The sequence below is a fragment of the Pavona decussata genome, unplaced genomic scaffold (assembly GCF_977016875.1).
Source record: "Pavona decussata unplaced genomic scaffold, jaPavDecu1.1 SCAFFOLD_25, whole genome shotgun sequence".
NCBI classification, from domain to species: Eukaryota; Metazoa; Cnidaria; class Anthozoa; order Scleractinia; family Agariciidae; genus Pavona; species Pavona decussata.
The window spans coordinates 689,626-707,188 of NW_028145448.1; the positions used below are offsets into that span (position 1 = coordinate 689,626).

General features: G+C 36.3%; 1 protein-coding gene and 1 long non-coding RNA gene across 8 annotated transcripts in view; one reads left to right on the forward strand and one right to left on the reverse strand.

The window, feature by feature from the left end:
- LOC146485634 (ras-like protein 1) overlaps nt 1–17,361 on the forward strand; it is a 567,471-nt gene extending 550,110 nt beyond the window's left edge. For 3 of the 7 annotated variants that reach the window (XM_085102990.1, XM_085102989.1, XM_085102991.1), the window contains 3 exons: nt 8,939–9,166; nt 10,094–10,193; nt 16,538–17,361. In XM_085102990.1, the coding sequence (XP_084959116.1) occupies nt 8,939–9,166; nt 10,094–10,193; nt 16,538–16,884 (675 nt within the window). In that variant the 3' untranslated portion in view covers nt 16,885–17,361. Of the gene's footprint in view, nt 1–2,150; nt 2,391–7,711; nt 7,808–8,938; nt 9,167–10,093; nt 10,194–16,537 lie in introns of all 7 variants that reach the window. The other 4 variants (XM_085102992.1, XM_085102994.1, XM_085102993.1 and 1 more) reach the window with 4 other exon arrangements.
- On the reverse strand, nt 3,261–6,654 carry LOC146485658 (uncharacterized). The gene is made up of 2 exons (XR_014863259.1): nt 5,316–6,654; nt 3,261–3,821 (listed from the first exon to the last, which is right to left on the reverse strand). It is a non-coding gene; the product is annotated as an uncharacterized LOC146485658 (long non-coding RNA).
- Nucleotides 17,362–17,563: the final 202 nt, after the last annotated feature.

Sequence of the window (17,563 nt, forward strand, 5' to 3'; positions counted from 1 at the left end):
GCATGAATTTTGTGTGGTTTAAAATGTAAAACTTGTTCTCTTTTCAAACCTTTTAATGCACCATTTCAATTCATTTTTTTCTTTTCAATTTGAAACGTTTTATACTACATGTAGCTTATTTTGTGCAGTATTTATCCTGTAGTATATTCAATGATTTTTATGTATATTAATTTCAGTTTATAGCAGTTACAAAATTATATATATTTAGGTACAATAATTTTCATCACTGAAAAATATCATTCTCAGTAATAGCAAATAACTGTGAATGTAAAGCCTGATCACAGAAAAGTAATAAATTGGTGCGCCCCTTCAGTCACTAAAATGTGGTCAAAGCCTTTAGTATAATTTTAAGCTTTATAATAATTATTAAAGCTGTTTCCATAGCATTTTATGGCAAAGCATGATCAGTGAAATGTTTTCATCAATGTATTCTGTGGATTTTGTCTTTCCATCAAATTACATGGAAATTCATTATGAATGCAGTTGTGTTCCATGGAACTCCATGGAACTTTTGCCCACAGAATTCCATGGAAAATTTTCCATTAAATTCCATGCAGCAACCCCATGGAGCTATTTCTGTGGAATTCCATGTCCTAAAACTTACTCCATGGAATTCCATAGAATTCCATGGGTTTCCATGGAAAATTTTTCATGGAGTTCCATGGGGTTATTTCACCATTTTTAAGGTGGTTGTATTAACATGGGTTCTGCTGTACATGTACATGTACATTTAAAACTTAACCTCATTTTCAACATCAGCTTATAATTCTCTAGTTTTCACTAACAGTTCCAAACCACAAAAGCAACACTTTGTACATGTATGGTCTTCTTTTCATTTTCTTCTTTTCTTGATGGGATCCTATTATAATCTGGTGGGACATGTTTTAAACCACGTTGTGAACTAAACCATGTCAGACAAGACAGTCTTGTTACTCTTTCCATATACATTGTATTCGGTGTTAGAGGAAACATATAGAAAGGAGGTACAGTATGCATCTGAGTTGTGGAGAGTGATCTGTAGTGAGAGACAAGCAAAACTATTAATTTTGTGTTTTGTAAAGTTTTATACATGTCTGTTGCTAATGTGTACTGTTATTAAGAGGTTCATTCTAGAAAATGATTTCTGTGGACCCACCAGGACCCATTGGAGACGTTAAGGCTTGGTGCCCCACAGGGCGTTGTTGAAAGATTACATAGCTGGCAATAGTCGCCTGTGTGTAAGCTACGATGATGCACCCCCAAATGCACCCAACCCTGAATTTGGTACTTCATATAAAACAGGCCTTTTTGTCGTTTTCATATGACTTCATGTTTGACAGAATTATGTGTTTTTTCGTGAGAATTAAGGTTAGGGGACACCTTATCATACAGTTCATGAATCTCATTAGCATGCACTTTTGGACATATCTCAGTCATTGATGCATGTGTCTTGGGGATAATCTTTCAACAGACGCATTGTAAGATCTCATGATGCTTTGTTCGATCACGTTTTTGTATCAACAAACTTAATTTGCTGTGCAATTTCGCAGTGAATTTAGCCGCGATTTACATTAAATTTGACTTCTCTGCACCCTTTGGGTACCCAGGTTATTTCTGCTTCAAATGCAGAATATACTTGATTTAACACCATATGTACACAGATTGGATGTGTAAATTAAATAATTACATTTTTTTATAATTTTTTTTACCGTTTGATTAACAGTCATGTACACTTGTACATAAAAGTGGCTCTGATAGCTGTACATGCAGGTTAAATTTCCAGCATACTGTAGCATTTTCAGGTGTGTGGTGTGCAACAAATTTGAAAATTAACCATGTTTGCAGAGGACATTAGTTTTAATAAGAATACATACTGTGCAATGCAGCTTTAGCACAGACATGCACTGCGGCAAAGTTTATGTGCTTATCGACTACTAATTGATGATTTTTTTCTAATTTCTTAGTATGTTGGGTTACATTGCCTCCATACATGAGAGTGCCATACATGTACATATTTGTAGGTTTCAGATACCTCTTGCAGAATTTAACCCAAAATGTGTAAAATAAATGACAGCTGTGATACACTTACTCTTGTAAATGGACAAAAGTGATGATATGACCAGTTTTATGAAATTAGTTATTAATTTTAATTCTACAATCTTTTAATGCAGATTGAAATGATTATAATGGAAAATTATTTCACTTTGATGTGGAGATCAATACAGCAGGGCAGGAAGAATACAGCTCTATCCGCGATTCATCAATAGCGACAGGTGATGCATTCTTAGTGTTGTTTGGCATCAATTCTGTATCCAGTTGGCACGAGCTCCAGGATCTCAGAAGCAAGATCATCCAAAATCATCAACTCACTTCAGCTATATATCCCGATGGTCATTGTTGGAAATAAGTTGGTAAGTTAATCTTCTATACATTTACATGCCCAGGTGGAAATCTTATTAAGATCTTATTAAGATCTTAGTAAGTTTCTTATCAAGATTCTTATTAAGAATCTTATTTAAGAATCTTACAAGAATCTTACAAGATCTTGTCACAAGATTCTTACAAGATCTTACAAGATTCTTACAAGATCTTGTAAGATCTTATAAGATTCTAACAAGATCTTAAAACATTCTTACTTAGATCTTACAAGATTTCATAAGATTCTTACCAAGATCTTATAAGATGTCATAAGATTCTTGCCAAGATCTTACAAGATTTCATAAGATTCTTACAAGACTTTATAAGATTCTTACCAAGATCTTACAAGAATTCATAAGATTCTTACCAAGATCTTACAAGATTTCATAAGATTCTTACAAGACTTTATAAGATTCTTACCAAGATCTTACAAGATTTCATAAGATTCTTACCAAGATCTTACAAGATTCTTTCCAATATCTTACAAGATTTCCACAAAATCTCTTCAAATGTTTTTCTAAGATATTGTCAGGATCTTACCAATTAAAATGGTAGATTTTAAGAAAGTCTTGGGAGATCCATAACCAGGATAAATTGAAGGGGAAAGATGATTTTGCTTTTCAAGCAAGCTGCAAAATAGGGAAAAACCTGAAGTGTATACTTAAATTTTCTTTTGGATTGCCCTGACATTTCTGGCAATGACCTACACTGGTTCATTCAAAATTAAACTAGAATCATGTGTGCCTGAGAGTTTGATCACAGCTTGTTTAAAACACAAAATCCATATGTACCTAGAAACTGACTCATAGCGCTTAGATTCAAAGGATGGGCCATTGTTAAACCATAACCAACAAGAAAAATCATAAGTGTGATAACCTTTTATTGCTAAATCTTGGCTATTGTGAAATAAATTTATCACAACAATCTTCACAAGTTAACATGATGGAAACTTTCATTGACTACAATGCCATATACGGCTTTTTTACAAGGCATATATTCAAGTTCTTGTGATGCATGCTCACAAGATCAACAGCACTATAATTATTATTGTAATCCACAAGAGTGACAGAAAGAAACCTTTACCGACAAATGTTCTCTAGACTAGGATAAAGTTCTACATGTAACTTTTTCTTCTATTTGCATCAATTAATGAAGCACTAATAATAATCTATTTGACTTAATTAATCTGGCAGCTCCAGAGACTAATAATTTGCCAGTATTATTTTCCTAAGAAAGAAGCAACCTAACAGAGCACTTGTACATATGAATAAGAGCTTGCTTTCCACTGGTGCAATAATGTTCTTTAGTATTAAAAAATAACCAAATAAATAAAAAATAAACAAAACAAAAAACCCCAATAATTCCTTTCAGTTGCATGTTAAAAGCAATAAAACATGAAAGCTTGAAATTATCCTGTATGGCCCCTGTGGAGAAAAAAAGAAAAATAATTAAAAACAAAAGAGCAAGATATCATCATTTTTTTATGCTATTTTCCTATTTTTTTTGCTAATTTCCTTGCTAAAAAAGCTACCAATTAGAACAATAATTATTTATTAACTAAGGTTAAGTGTATGCCTCCATTGGTCAAATCATCATGTACTGTTTGCCTCTGAGCAAATGCTGACAGCAGCCTTCTATTGGCTTCAAAATGTTGAAACACTGTTTGTTAGAAGTGTCTCCCTCCCTCCTCCTCCTAAGTAAAGTACAATGGAAGCAATGATGACCTGCACGCCGATTTGCCCAAACAACGTTGACCAAGAGGAAAGGGGAGCTGCGTTTCAACAACTATTGAGAGTTGAATTGTAGACTTTCCACTCAGGGGAGTAATTTATACTGTTTGCGAGCAGAGCCTTTCAACAATTCAGCCAAAAGAATGGCATCAATATACAAGAGATACTCAGTGAAGCAACTAAAAACAATAATTATTTGTTTTACAAATGTTGGGGATGGAATGTAGCTGGATAAAGCCACAACCCACTGAAGAGCAGGATTACATCGTCATTGTGTGAACTGCACGAGAATGCCACTTTTCAGTTTATTTTGTGAGGGTTTCTCTAGGGCAATTGCCCATTTACATTTCTTTTATGCTTACAAACTCCAGAGTGTAGGCTGAACCATTTACAATGTGCTAAATATTACTATTCCTAATGCAGGTTTGACAAGTTCATAAAAGCCTAATTTATAAGAAAAAATGATTGCATTGATCAAAAGGATTGTTACTTAGTGTTCCCTTTATAATTTATTGCGTGCTGTTTTCAACTATGATATCAAGTACTGATCAAATACTGCCATTATGTAAGTTACAAAATTTTATTTAGTATTATTGTTCCTGAGTAGAATTAGCAGAAGTCATAATTCACAACAAAATTAAATCAGTTGAAATAGATTCCAGCGGTCATAATTATAAGTGACTTTATTGAGCAGGATTTGTTGACTTGACTCTGAAGTTGCAGTCTTGAGTCTCAACATTGACAACAAAATGGAGATAGGAGTTGAAAATCTACAGTAAAACAGAAAATTGTGCACTTTAAATGAGTTCTTCTAAGTGATCACAGTGACCACTAAGCTGCCATTAACTTTAATTTAGACAATGTTGCACTGAGCTTCTCACCCATAACAATCTTGTTAGTTCCTGATGTGAGTAAAATGAGTCATACACTCCACGAAGATCATAAACTGATCTTCAAGCCAAATCAAGATCGATCACTCAAGTCTTCAGTCTTAAGCTTATATTAACCTGGCTACAAATTACTCCGTAAAAAGGTTTGCAAAGGCTTCATATAAAAACTAAATAGGGAATGACTACCTCAACAATCTTCAAGAAGCAGCATGCATATGTAAATGTCCAGGGGTAACTCGCGTGGACGATCACACATTTTCAAGCAGTCTTTCACAAAATAATTGGTAACGAAACTTACCTCTTTCTAAAAAGTGGTTGGCCACAGTTTGCTGCTTAAAGCCATCGTTTTTTTAGCTTAACAGAGGCAAAATCCAGAGGAACTGTGTGCTGTATACTTGAATCTGACATTAAACGGTCTTTTCTCCGAGCCTGCAGTGGCATATCTGCTGACCAAAATGGTGCCCAGTCTTCCCAGTCCGAATGAAATCCAAGATGGCTGCCGGTGTTGCTGTGATTCCACGTTTTTCCACGTTTTCTTGCTCATTTTAAAAGCTAGCATTGTGCATGAAAATCGTAGGAATTATGATTTAAAGCATTTTTGTTTTTTCTGGCATTAAATGGAGTTGAGATTCATTAATTCAGGTTTGTAAGTAATAATGTTTTCACAAATGAGTTTCAGTGTAGGACTGTGCATTTAGTTTTCTTTATGCAAATACAATCTGTAAACTGCAAACTGTAAGTCTTAACAGTCATATCTTTTAAGCCTTTGTTTAGAAACACACATGTCTACATAGCGTTTATCAACTTAGAACACTGAAGAAAACAGTTTAAGATGTACAAGATACACATGTCACAACAAACAACTAAATTTCAAAGAAAGTAAAAAGATTGTCACAGTGTGAGAGTCTTGCTGGGCTGGCATGTTTATTCTTAGATCCTGTCAAGATTCTTGTAAGATATTATGAGATCTTAATAAAGAATTGAACCAAAGAAGAAGTTTTTGCTTTGTTTTACAAGATCTTCATAAGAACTGTTTTTAAAAGATCTTATTCTTTATTTATGCTAAGATCTTACAACTATTACATTCTGATTAAGATCTTACCACCTTACAATTATTGTAAGGTGGTAAGATCTTAATCAGAATGGTTGTAAGATCTTGGTACAAATTTCGATTAAGATCTTATTAAGAAAACATTAGGAAATAGGTAAGATCTTATAAAAATATGTTTAAGATCTTATTTTTAATTTATAGTAAGATCTTAACAAGATTCTTGTAAGTTAATTCTTAATAAGATCTTGTCACAAATTTTGATAAGATCTTAATAAGAAAATATTAAGAAATGGATAAGATCTTATTAAGAGCTGTTTAAGATCTTATTGATTGTTAGGTTGAGGATTTTATCAAGATTCTTACAAGTATCTTACAAGAATTTAGTAAGATCTTGCAAGATCTTATAAGATCTTAAAATGCTGAAGATTGTATAGTTTGTATTAAGATTTTATTAAGAAGTGTTGTAAGATCTTATTAAGATATGAAATCTTAACAAGATCTTATTAAGATCTTAGTGTTATTTTCATTCTTATAAGATTCTTACAAGATCTTGTAAGATCTTACAAGATCTTAATAAGATTTCCACCTGGGTGTACATTGATGGGTGAGTTACATGTACATACATGTATGTAGTTTCTTAAGAAACTATAGTGTTGTACAGTGGGGATTGGAAACGAATGTTTGGTTTTATCAACAGAGTTAATCAGGTGATTCAGACACCATTCATATGTAAAGAGATTCAAGTGCTGATGTTTCCAGTGTTACTGTACATGTAAGAGGGAATCACAAAGCGTTTACACTCGAAACGTCAGTACTCAAATCTCTTTACAGTCACTGTGGCAAAATTACATGTACCTAATATCAAGTGTGTTGGTAAATCTTACATTTGTTTCAGCTATACATGTACATGTACAATTTCAGGGGAGCAGGGATGACGCAGTGCTAAGAGCACTCGCCTCCCAGCAATCCGCGGGTTCGATTCCCAGACTCAGTGTCATACACTGTATGTGGGTTCAGTTTGTTGTTAGTTGTGATCTTTGCTCCGAGAGGTTTTCCTCTGGGTACTCCAGTTTTCCCTTCTCCTCAAAAGCCAACACTTCTAAATTCCAATTTGATCTGGAAAGTGTCCCCAATTACATGTAGTGCTCTGCGCTAAATACATTGACACTTAAATGAAGTGATTTATTTATTTATTTATTTTATTATATTTTTATGACTTAGTTGCTGGCCTACCATAAATTATCTGATATTACAAGAAAAAATAAATAAATAAATAAATAAATAAATAAATAAATAAATAAATAAACCAGTGTAGTAGATAGGATGCAATTAAATTATAAAAGGAAAAAAAAAAACAGCGTAACCAGATAGGACACACACACAAACATGTACACAAAGCAAGAAAAAAACAACAAAAAACACTAGGGTTCAGTAAACATGTACATGTGCTGCGCTTTACACCTGATTAACATGCTACATGTAGATGCACTGGAAATGACACCGTGAAACTCAGGACAGATCCAACATACATGTACGTGGGAACCAAAATAAGTTCTGTTTCCACTGGTCTCTGCTTCCCTTTAACCAATTAAGGGGTCAAGATAGCTGATACACACTTCCAAATTTCTCATTTCTCATTCTAGGATTTAGAAGAGGAAAGAGAAGTTATGAAAGATGAAGTGTTAGAATACTGCAATTCATCTGATGTGAACATCCTATTAATTGAGACATCAGCCAAGGTAGGTTACACTGTTACAAGGTGGAATGATTACCGAAGTTTGGTTCCAAGTAACTGTATAATCTTTTTCTAAAACAAATACAATACTCCAGAACAACCCCTCGGTCCGAAAGTGACCCAAAACGTAAATCTTAATCCTAGTAGGTCATGTGACCCAAAACAACAAAAACCAACTTCATATACAGCACTCAAAGCATCCTTCACATCAGAAGTCTCAAAATATTTTGTAGCATTAGGCAACATCAACCCCTTAATAGTGATATCAGGTCGATGGAGCCAGGTCCAAAGAGGTCTTGTGGAAAGTTACTGTGACCGGAAAATCATGATCTGTGGCTGATAACGTCGCTAGCTGTTGGTATATTTTGAGTTGGCTGCAGAACAAAAACTCCTCTGCACCGCACCTTGTGGGTACCCAGGATATTTCTACTTGAACTACAGAATATACTTGATTTAACACCACATACATGTACAGATTGGATGTGTAAATTAAATAATTACATTTTTGATATTTTTTTACCGTTTCATTAACAGTCATGTTGACCTGTACATGAAAGGTGCTCTGATAGCTGTACATGTAGGTTACATTTCCAGCATACTGTAGCATTTTCAGGTGTGTAGTATGCAACAAATTTCAAAGTTAACCATGTTTGCAGAGGGTATTTAACATTATCGACAAATCTCTGAATTATAATAGGTATACATACTGTACAATGCAGCTTTAGCACATACCTGCACTGCAGCAAAGTTTATGTGCTTATTGACTGCCAATTGATTATTTTGTCTTTTCCAATGGTGTTGGGTTACATTGCCTCCATACATGTACATGTAATTGAAGGTGTGCGTGGAAAAAAGCCTTACGTGACATCTGATTGAGTGCCTAATTCTCCAAGTAAATTGCCTTGTTCTTCCTTGTATGAGCAAAGGAGAATTTGACATAAGATCAGATGTCACTTAGGGCTTTTTTCCACTCACCCCTTCGATTGTAGATTTCAGACACCTCTTGCAGAATTTAACCCAAAATTTGTAAAATAAATGACAGCTGTGATGTTACTCTTGTAAATGGACAAAGGTGATGGCCTCACCAGTTTTATAAAATTAGTAATTATTTTAATTCTACAATCTTTTGATGCAGATTGAATATAATGGCAAATTATATGATGTGGAGATAGTTGATACAGCAGGGCAGGAAGAATACAGCTCATTCCGTGATTCATCAGTAGCGACAGGTGATGCATTCTTAGTGTTGTTTGCCATCAATTCTGTATCCGGGTGGCATGAACTCCAGGATCTCAGAAGCAAGATCATCCAAGATCATCAACTCACTTCAGCTATCCCGATGGTCATTGTTGGAAATAAGTTGGTAAGTTCTTCTATACAAGTCATGTACATTGATGGGTGATTTACCTCTAGTTTCTTAAGAAACAATGGTGCTGTACAGTAAGGATTTTAAATGAATGTTTTTTTTTTATCAACAGAGTTAATCAGGTCATTCAGACACCATTCATATGTAAAGAGATTCAAGTGCTGATGTTTCCAGTGTTAGTCCTTTGTACATGCACATGTAAGAGGGAATCACAAAAGGCTCACGGTTGAAACATCAGTTACTCGAATCTCTTTACAGTGGCCAAATTGCATGTACCTAATATCAAGTGTGTTGGAAAATCTTACATTTGTTTCTGCCATACATGTACATACACAATTTCTGGAGAGCAGGGATGACACAGTGCTGAGAGCACTCGCCTCCCACCAGTGTGGCCTGGCTTCAATTCCCAGAGTCGGCGTCATTTGTGGGTTGAGTTTGTTGTTGGTTCTTGTCTTTGCTCCAAGAGGTTTTTCCCTGGGTACTCCGGTTTTCCCTTCTCCTCAAAAACCAATGCTTCTAAATTCTAATTCGATCTGGAAAGTGTCCCCAATTAGTGCTCTGCACCAAATACATTGACACTTAAATGAAGTGATTTATTTATTTATTTATTTTATTGTATTTTTGTGACTGAGTTGCTGGCCTACCGTAAATTATCTGATATTACAAGAAAAAAAATAAAATAAATAAATAACCAAGTGTAAACAGATAGGATGCAAATAAATAATATGATAAATGTGCAGCGCTGTACACCTGATTAACATGCTACATGTATGCGTGCTGGAAATGACACCATGAAACTCAAGACAGATCCAACATACATGTATGTGGGAACCCAAATGAGTTCTGATTCCCCTGGTCCCTGCTTCCCTTTAACCAATTAAGGGGTCAAGATGACTGATACACAATTCCGATTTCTCATTCTAGGATTTAGAAGAGGAAAGAGAAGTAATGAAAGATGAAGTGTTAGAATACTGCAATTCATCTGATGTGAACATCCCATTAATTGAGACATCAGCCAAGGTAGGTTACACTGTTACAAGGTGGAATGATTACTGAAGCGACGTTGGTTCCAACTAACTGTATAATCCTTTTCCAAAACAAAATACAATACTCCAGAACAACCTCGTGGTCCAAAAATGACCCAAAACGTATTCTCAATCCTAGTAGTTCATGTGACCCAAAACAAAAAAAGAACTTCATATACAGCACCTAACGCATCCTTCACATCAGACGTCGCAGAATATCTTGTAGCATTAGGCAACAGAAACCCTTTAATAGTGATATCAGGTCGATGGAGCCAAGTCCAAAGAGGTCTTGGGGAAAGTTACTGTGAACGGAAAATCATGATCAGTGTCTGATAACGTGGCTAGCTGTTGGTACATTTTGAGTTGGCTGCAGAACAGAAACCCTTGTGAAGATGACCCTGCTGTCAGTGTGGCTGATCGTTAGAATTTTTTGTGAGGTTGCACCGTCTGGTTCTCCAATTTCAGACCTCTGATTATGTAATTTCCCGGTGCCCAGTTATGTAAACATGGTCTCTAAAGTTAATACGTAACCTCTTTGAGACCTGTGATGTTTTTCCTAATAATTATTTCCGAAAAAGTATTATTTTAACGTGCACAGTGTCCAATTTATCACTCAAATTATATACACTGTATTCAGTATGTGGCCAATAGCAGAATTACCACAATGGATATTTACCTTCATAATCACCGTAAAATCGTAGTATTTACTTTCAAACATCTTAAAAGTACAGATATCGTTATTCAGATATCTTCATTTTTAAAGGTAACATCAACTGCCATTAATGTGGTAAAAGAACCCAAGAATATGAACTAAAATTGATTAAAAATAGTAGCAATAGTTATTTCCTGGAAAGGATTGGTTAAAGATCAAGTTGGGTAGAAACTCATCAAAGGAAGGTGAACAAGGTGTTATCAACACCAAATAAAATTCCTTTAACTATTTTAACCCAAAAAAATTGCGTCGTAAATATTTTTCCATTACTGACAATTTTTATCATCTAACAAACATTGAAACTCTAATCACAATGGGACAGTAAATACAAGTAGCGATCACTAGTTGGTAGAAACGGATCTGAAAAATGCTTATGAGAAACGGACCTGTTCTATGTTAAATCCATGCAAGTTTTCAGACTTTATAACAGTATCGTTAACATCTATATACCCAGTGGCCAGCACATACAATGTAACTTGTAACGAATATACCCAACCCCACTTTTATAGGTTGCTTTGATACCAGATGAAATTTGTAATGTGGCGTTTTTTAAGTGTGGTAAAAAACCATTTCAAAACATTACCCTTGCTCCCAAAGATACGATGCATTTAGTCTGTAAGACTCTTAGTTGAAATTTTGGTAAAATTTGAGCGCCACGTTTGACACACTTCTGCAAATTGTATGTGCCTGTTTGTTTTTATTTACGGTGGCCCGGCAATGCCATCCTTTAGAATAAACCCTGCTCTGGAAATACATGTACCCCTAGTAGTATATCTTCAGCAAAGATAAGCCTTGTTAGTGGATCCCCTTGGATCCCCTTAATTAATATTCCTAAGCGTCGAGTCCATGACGTCATCTATTGTTATAACCTAGGGAAAAAATGCGTTCCTCCAAACTAATGAAGTGTCGAGGTTTACTAATGAGCGTCACTCTTGCACAAAGGAAACAATAGACATGCCCAGGCTTGCCCGCTCTATACCCACCCTGATTTGATAGTCAAGACTCTATTGTTAGAGTTAATAAAAACAGCGCAAAATTTGAAAGCGTTATCATTCAACTAGAGTAAAGATTATTTTATCGCTGCTATATTTCGCAAGGATGGTTCCAAACATGCAAGTCGAATCGAGCGCTACACCTCTGTCGACAAAAGATAAAGCGAGTTCCTTACCCGGTCAGTTCTGCCCGTTTCATCCCCGCTCAACGTTAGAATTGGTAGAAAAAGCGCAAGGATTTAGCTATGTTTACTGTCCCGAGAAAATGTGCTTTATGTTTGCCCCTGCTTCAGAATGGAAAGAGTACATAGAGCGTATCGCACATCATACACACTCTGATGTGAAAAGGTATGCAGCTCAGTTGGTCTGTGATTGTTCTAACAAGCTAGCATTGAGAAAAAGTAAACAACCGTGGAGCCAGGATCGCATGTTTCTGACGTGTCACAAAAAAGAGTGTAACTTTTTCATGTGGATAGACCAGCCAATATCACATGCTATCAAGGAGCGGCTCTCATATTCACCTCAGCCACGGTTCACGAGATTTCATCCTTATAGAGAGATAAAGGAGATGTTTGAAAATCATCGCCAAGAGGTTAAACAGAAAGGACTTATTCAGCGCCAGCGCCATGCACGCAAATATGACGAAGGATTTTTAATGTGTGACAACGGATTCAACAGTCTAGGAAGTCCTAAAATATTTCACGGTCTTAGATACAGAAAATGGATGGACGAAGTATGGGAATCTTACAAGTTTTATGTCCAAAAAATGAAAGAAGACTCTCGAGACGACCCAGATCCTTCACTTTGTTTAGATAAAGACGATTTGCTGCGTCAGGCGTATTTCAAGTACGCAAGTGATGACGGCCATCATCCCGAAAGTTTCCGAGTGTTGAAGGTTTTATATGAAAGACATATTGAAGGCAAACACGTACCTTTTGAAGGTTATGTCATCAGCCCCGAAGAACATGAAGAGATAGAAAGAGATAAACAGTTATCTTCTTATTCTAGAGCTTTTGCACGAGATTTACGCAGATCAAAATGTATTGCTATGCTTAACAATATAAGGAACCAAGATCTTCCTGTTTGTTCTAATTAAATATATTGCATTACCGTCTGTGTGGACATAGAGCTGTCTTGAGATCCTTTGAAAGATTTTTAAAGGTTTTGAGTGAAATAAAGTTTTATTCATCTTTACACCGCGTTAGTCACTAATTATGTTTAACAAATGTTTGACTCGAGCTCTAAAATTTGCATGTGAATTATCTCGTGTGTCTTTTGTTTGAGAAACAATAAGTCATATCCAACACCTACTCTGATTGGGTAGTCCCAGAGTCAGTGTCGATAACAATACCCGAACCGGCTACGCGCAATCTATTTTATGCGAAATCTTCATCGACTTCGATTCTCAGACCGTCAGTTCCTTAAAAACATGGCTAGCAAGTTTACTGTTGGAACCCCAAACACCCTCGAAAAAGTGTAGAATGGTGATATTGAAATAGAATATCAGAAACTATTAGCGACCTGTTTCAAAACCATGAACGGAACAAGGGAATTATCACAGAGAGCTTATAAGACAATTAAAACTTAGCGACGCGCGACATCCACGCGTGTGTCTGAGAAAATAAAGACACATGACTAGAAATGGCCCGTTTGTCTCTTTTTGTCCCTTTTGGCGTGGTTTTGGCCTTTCAGGCCTGGTTATGACCTTTCAGGCCTGTGTTTGGCCTGGTTATGGCCTTTCTGGTCTTCTTTTATTTATGAAGGAGAACGCTTAGTAACCCCGCCTTCATCAATTTTCTATAAAAGAGACGCGTTACTTTCTGAAGTTTAGTTTCCTGTCAGAAGGCGTGCGGTTCAAACCAAAGATGACGAGCACAAACTATACCTTAAAACTGCAACAAGGTGCTGGAAATGATGAAGACAATGAAGAAAGCGATTTCTCCCAAGAAAGCGAAGTTTCTAGTCAAGGAACGGAGTCTTCCCAAGAAGAAGAAACAGAAAACTTAGAGCCGTGGTCACGCATTCTTGATGAAGCCGAGAACCGCCACAAGACCCAGCTTAACGCTTTGATCAATCAATACCAAGAAAACGGCGATTCAGAAGATGTGGCTCGTAGTAAAGCCGTAAACGCTCTCGTTCCTGTTTACAGAAAAGAGCTGAGAAAAGTGCTCTTAGAGAATCTACAATGGATGCGTGCAATGAAAAAAGATCCCACCTTCAAAAAAGTGATGGAAACTCAAAAAGAGCTTAAAGACACAGAAGGATTTGATTGGTTGGAATCGACGGAACTTGCTATCGATAAGCGAAAATTCTTACTCAATCGATTGTACGAAAAGTAGCCCATTCCACAAGATCAAGACTAAACCTACTATGACTGTTATGGATTTTTTTTTTTATTTCCTGGATCTTTGTATTGTTGCATTTCAATAAAACTGTAAACAAGCAAACTTTAAGTGTGTTGATTGATGACTTGAAAATAATAACAATAATCGGTAAACTTGTACAAAAATTTAAAAAAATCTGAAATTTGAAATACAAATTACTAAAGTAAGATCAAAACTTTTTAATTAAACACTGTTATTTGTGATGACACTTTTAAATAAAGATGATGATTCCAAAGTTGAGAGCTGTTGCGTGACTAGCGACGCGCGACACCCACGCGTGTGTCTGAGAAAAATACTACTACTACTACTACTACTACTACTACTAATAATAATAATAATAATAATAATAATAATAATAATAATAATAATAATAATAATAAAAACATATAACTACAAATGGCCCGTTTGTCTCCTTTTGTCCCTTTTGGCGTTGTTTTGGCCTTTCAGGCCTGTGTTTGGCCTGGTTATGGCCTTTCTGGTCTGTGTTTGGCCCTTCTGACACTCTATATAACCTGACTATTTGCGAAAAAGATGTCATTTGTGTTCAGTCACCAAACTGTCAACATGGTTTACAAGAGAGTTTGCAGAAACTGTCCGATTCCATCGTGCGGGGCTAAATACCTTGTCAGATTAGCTAACCATCTCGCGGATGTTCATCAGTTAGGGCACATACAGCGAAGGCAGTATTTACAAGAGGCGAAACTGCAACCTAAAGTTAAAGTCGTCGTTTACGAAAGTGAAGCGGATAATTTCGGAAAAAATCACTTTCACAATCCAGCACAGACACAAGAAACGGTGTACGAACTGTCAAGACAGCGGAGAAATGAGGCCTCTTTTAAAGCAAAAACTAAAAGACCGACTTCAAAGAACAAGGCAAACCGCAAGAAACAAAGAAAGTCGAACTCTTGGCTTAGAGGCCATAGGAAAATTGTGTAGACACGGAAGGAATATTTATTATTCCTCGAAATAAAACGGAAAAAACGGATTTGTAATAGTCAGTCAAATGATTCATTTTCATTCCTTTTCCTTTCAAATCGCTGAGTATTTGACTCTTTTTCCTCATTGTTTTTTAATAAAGTTTTTTAAACGGTATCTCTTGTCTGGTTCTATTGCTAGCAATTATAAGTCGCGTGTTTTAATTGATCCTTGTTAAGTTATATAAAATTGATTATATACTAATGCGTCAAGATACTCCCTTGGGTTTTTCCAGCAGAACTGAACTAATTTGTATGCAACTTAAGACTCGTGGATCCGCATAATTAACTGACTAACGGTGCGTGACTTTAATAGTTTTTTATTTCCTCGAGATAGGTAGGAGAAAACGGTCTTGCAATAGTCAAACAAACTTGAAATATAGAGTTTTCAGCGCCACTTTGTGTATATATGTGTGTGTGTGTGTTTTGTTTTTTGACGGTAATGATCGATAATCGTCACGAACAACCTGAAATATCGGAGATAAATTTTCCCAGCAAACGGGGCTTCAAACAACACCTCCCAGTCGCGGACAGCTAAACAAGCGCTCAAGGCAGCTTGAAGATCAACAACGTTTGTGAAAAAAGCCATTTTCAACGGTACTAACGTTTTAAAAATCGGAAAAAGTTTTCCCAGCGAGTTTAAGTTGAATGAAGGAATGACGCTTTCGAAATCTACCCGCTTTTTACTCAAACTGGCCATACAAATCTTAAGATCCAATCAGGGTGGGAATAGAGCGGGCAAGCCTGGGCATGTCTATTGTTTCCTTTGTGCAAGAGTGACGCTCATTAGTAAACCTCGACACTTCATTAGTATAGAGGAACGCATTTTTTGCCTAGGTTATAACAATAGATGACGTCATGGACTCGACGCTTAGGAATATTAATTAAGGGGATCCAAGGGGATCCACTAACAAGGCTTATCTTTGCTGAAGATATACTACTACCCCTGATAGTTTATATTTGTGTTTACACTTGAAAACAGCACTGATATAGCTGTGTTCTCTTCACAACTGAAAGCGGCCTTCTTATAGTTGTGTTCTCACTTGAAAACAATGAGATGAAGCTGTGTCCCGCTTGAAAGCAGCCTTGATATAGGTTTATAGTTGGAAAACAGGCCTTATACGAGTGTGGCAGTGTTCACGCTTAAAAGCAGCATTCATATAGGTGTTCACAATTGGAAACATGCCTGATTTAATTGTGTTATTCAGTTGAAAGCAGCCTTGGTGTAGCTGTATTCTCAGCGCTTCAGCTGCTCTGACATTTGTTTTGTGTTTTCTTTAGACTGGCCTGAATGTCGAGCAATCATTCCTGCTGATGATGCAACAGATCCAGCGAATTCAGCCATCGTTGTTAGAAAGAACGGTACCCAGAAATCCTGGGAGCAAACCGGCCAAACCAGAAAAATGTCTTTTACTCTAGGATTAGCATTTAAACAGGATTCGTTTTGTAGTTTACATTTAGGAAAGGCTATTCATATTTCATTTCCGACAAGACATAGTAACCGGTTACTTCTCCTACATGGCAATTCTTCCTTAGTGGAGTTAAGTCGCCCATGCCATGGCTCCAATTTTACATACAAGTCACTATTTACTTTTGAGAGTGTCGCATTATTGCATCTGTTTATTTAAAGACAGGTACTTCTTTTATACGGGCATAATTATTTTGACATTTTGGGCGAGTTAACATCTCTGCGGGCAACTTTAGGGAAGGAGAGTTTGTATGTGGGCTAAGTAGCCGACATTTTAAGCAGCTTGTTTTCACATTACGATATCAGAACTTGCCTTTCTTACGGATCCTTATGGGCAGTAGCTATCTTCAAATTTAGTCTTTGTTTTATAAATTATAGTGTCTCGGCTTAAGCCGGACTTTTCTTTTCTTTTCTTTTTTTTTTTTTTCCTGGTCAGCAAATGGTACTTGAAAATCAGTAGCAGGAGACGTATTGCTGGTTGGGTTTATTCTGAGGAAGGACTCATTTACGCCTCAGAAACACCGGCCAAAATTACCTACGAGTCAACATTGTACTGCAAAGTAGATTCTTTCGATTTTCCTCGATATAACATGTACCGACAGAAGACTTGCGGAAATAAATAAATAATTGCCTGACAGCATTGTCGTTAGTGTGTTTAAAACCCCAGCTAAATGTTCCAACATTTCTGTGCATTTTTGATGTAAGAATGTTTAGCACTCTGCTCCCCATTATGCTGGACCAACGTATGTTGGTTGAATGCTCTGTGATCAGGCAATTTAGCTCGATGATTTAATTTGCGAGTAGATCCTTGCTTTTTCTTTGGGGATAGTAAAGCGAGC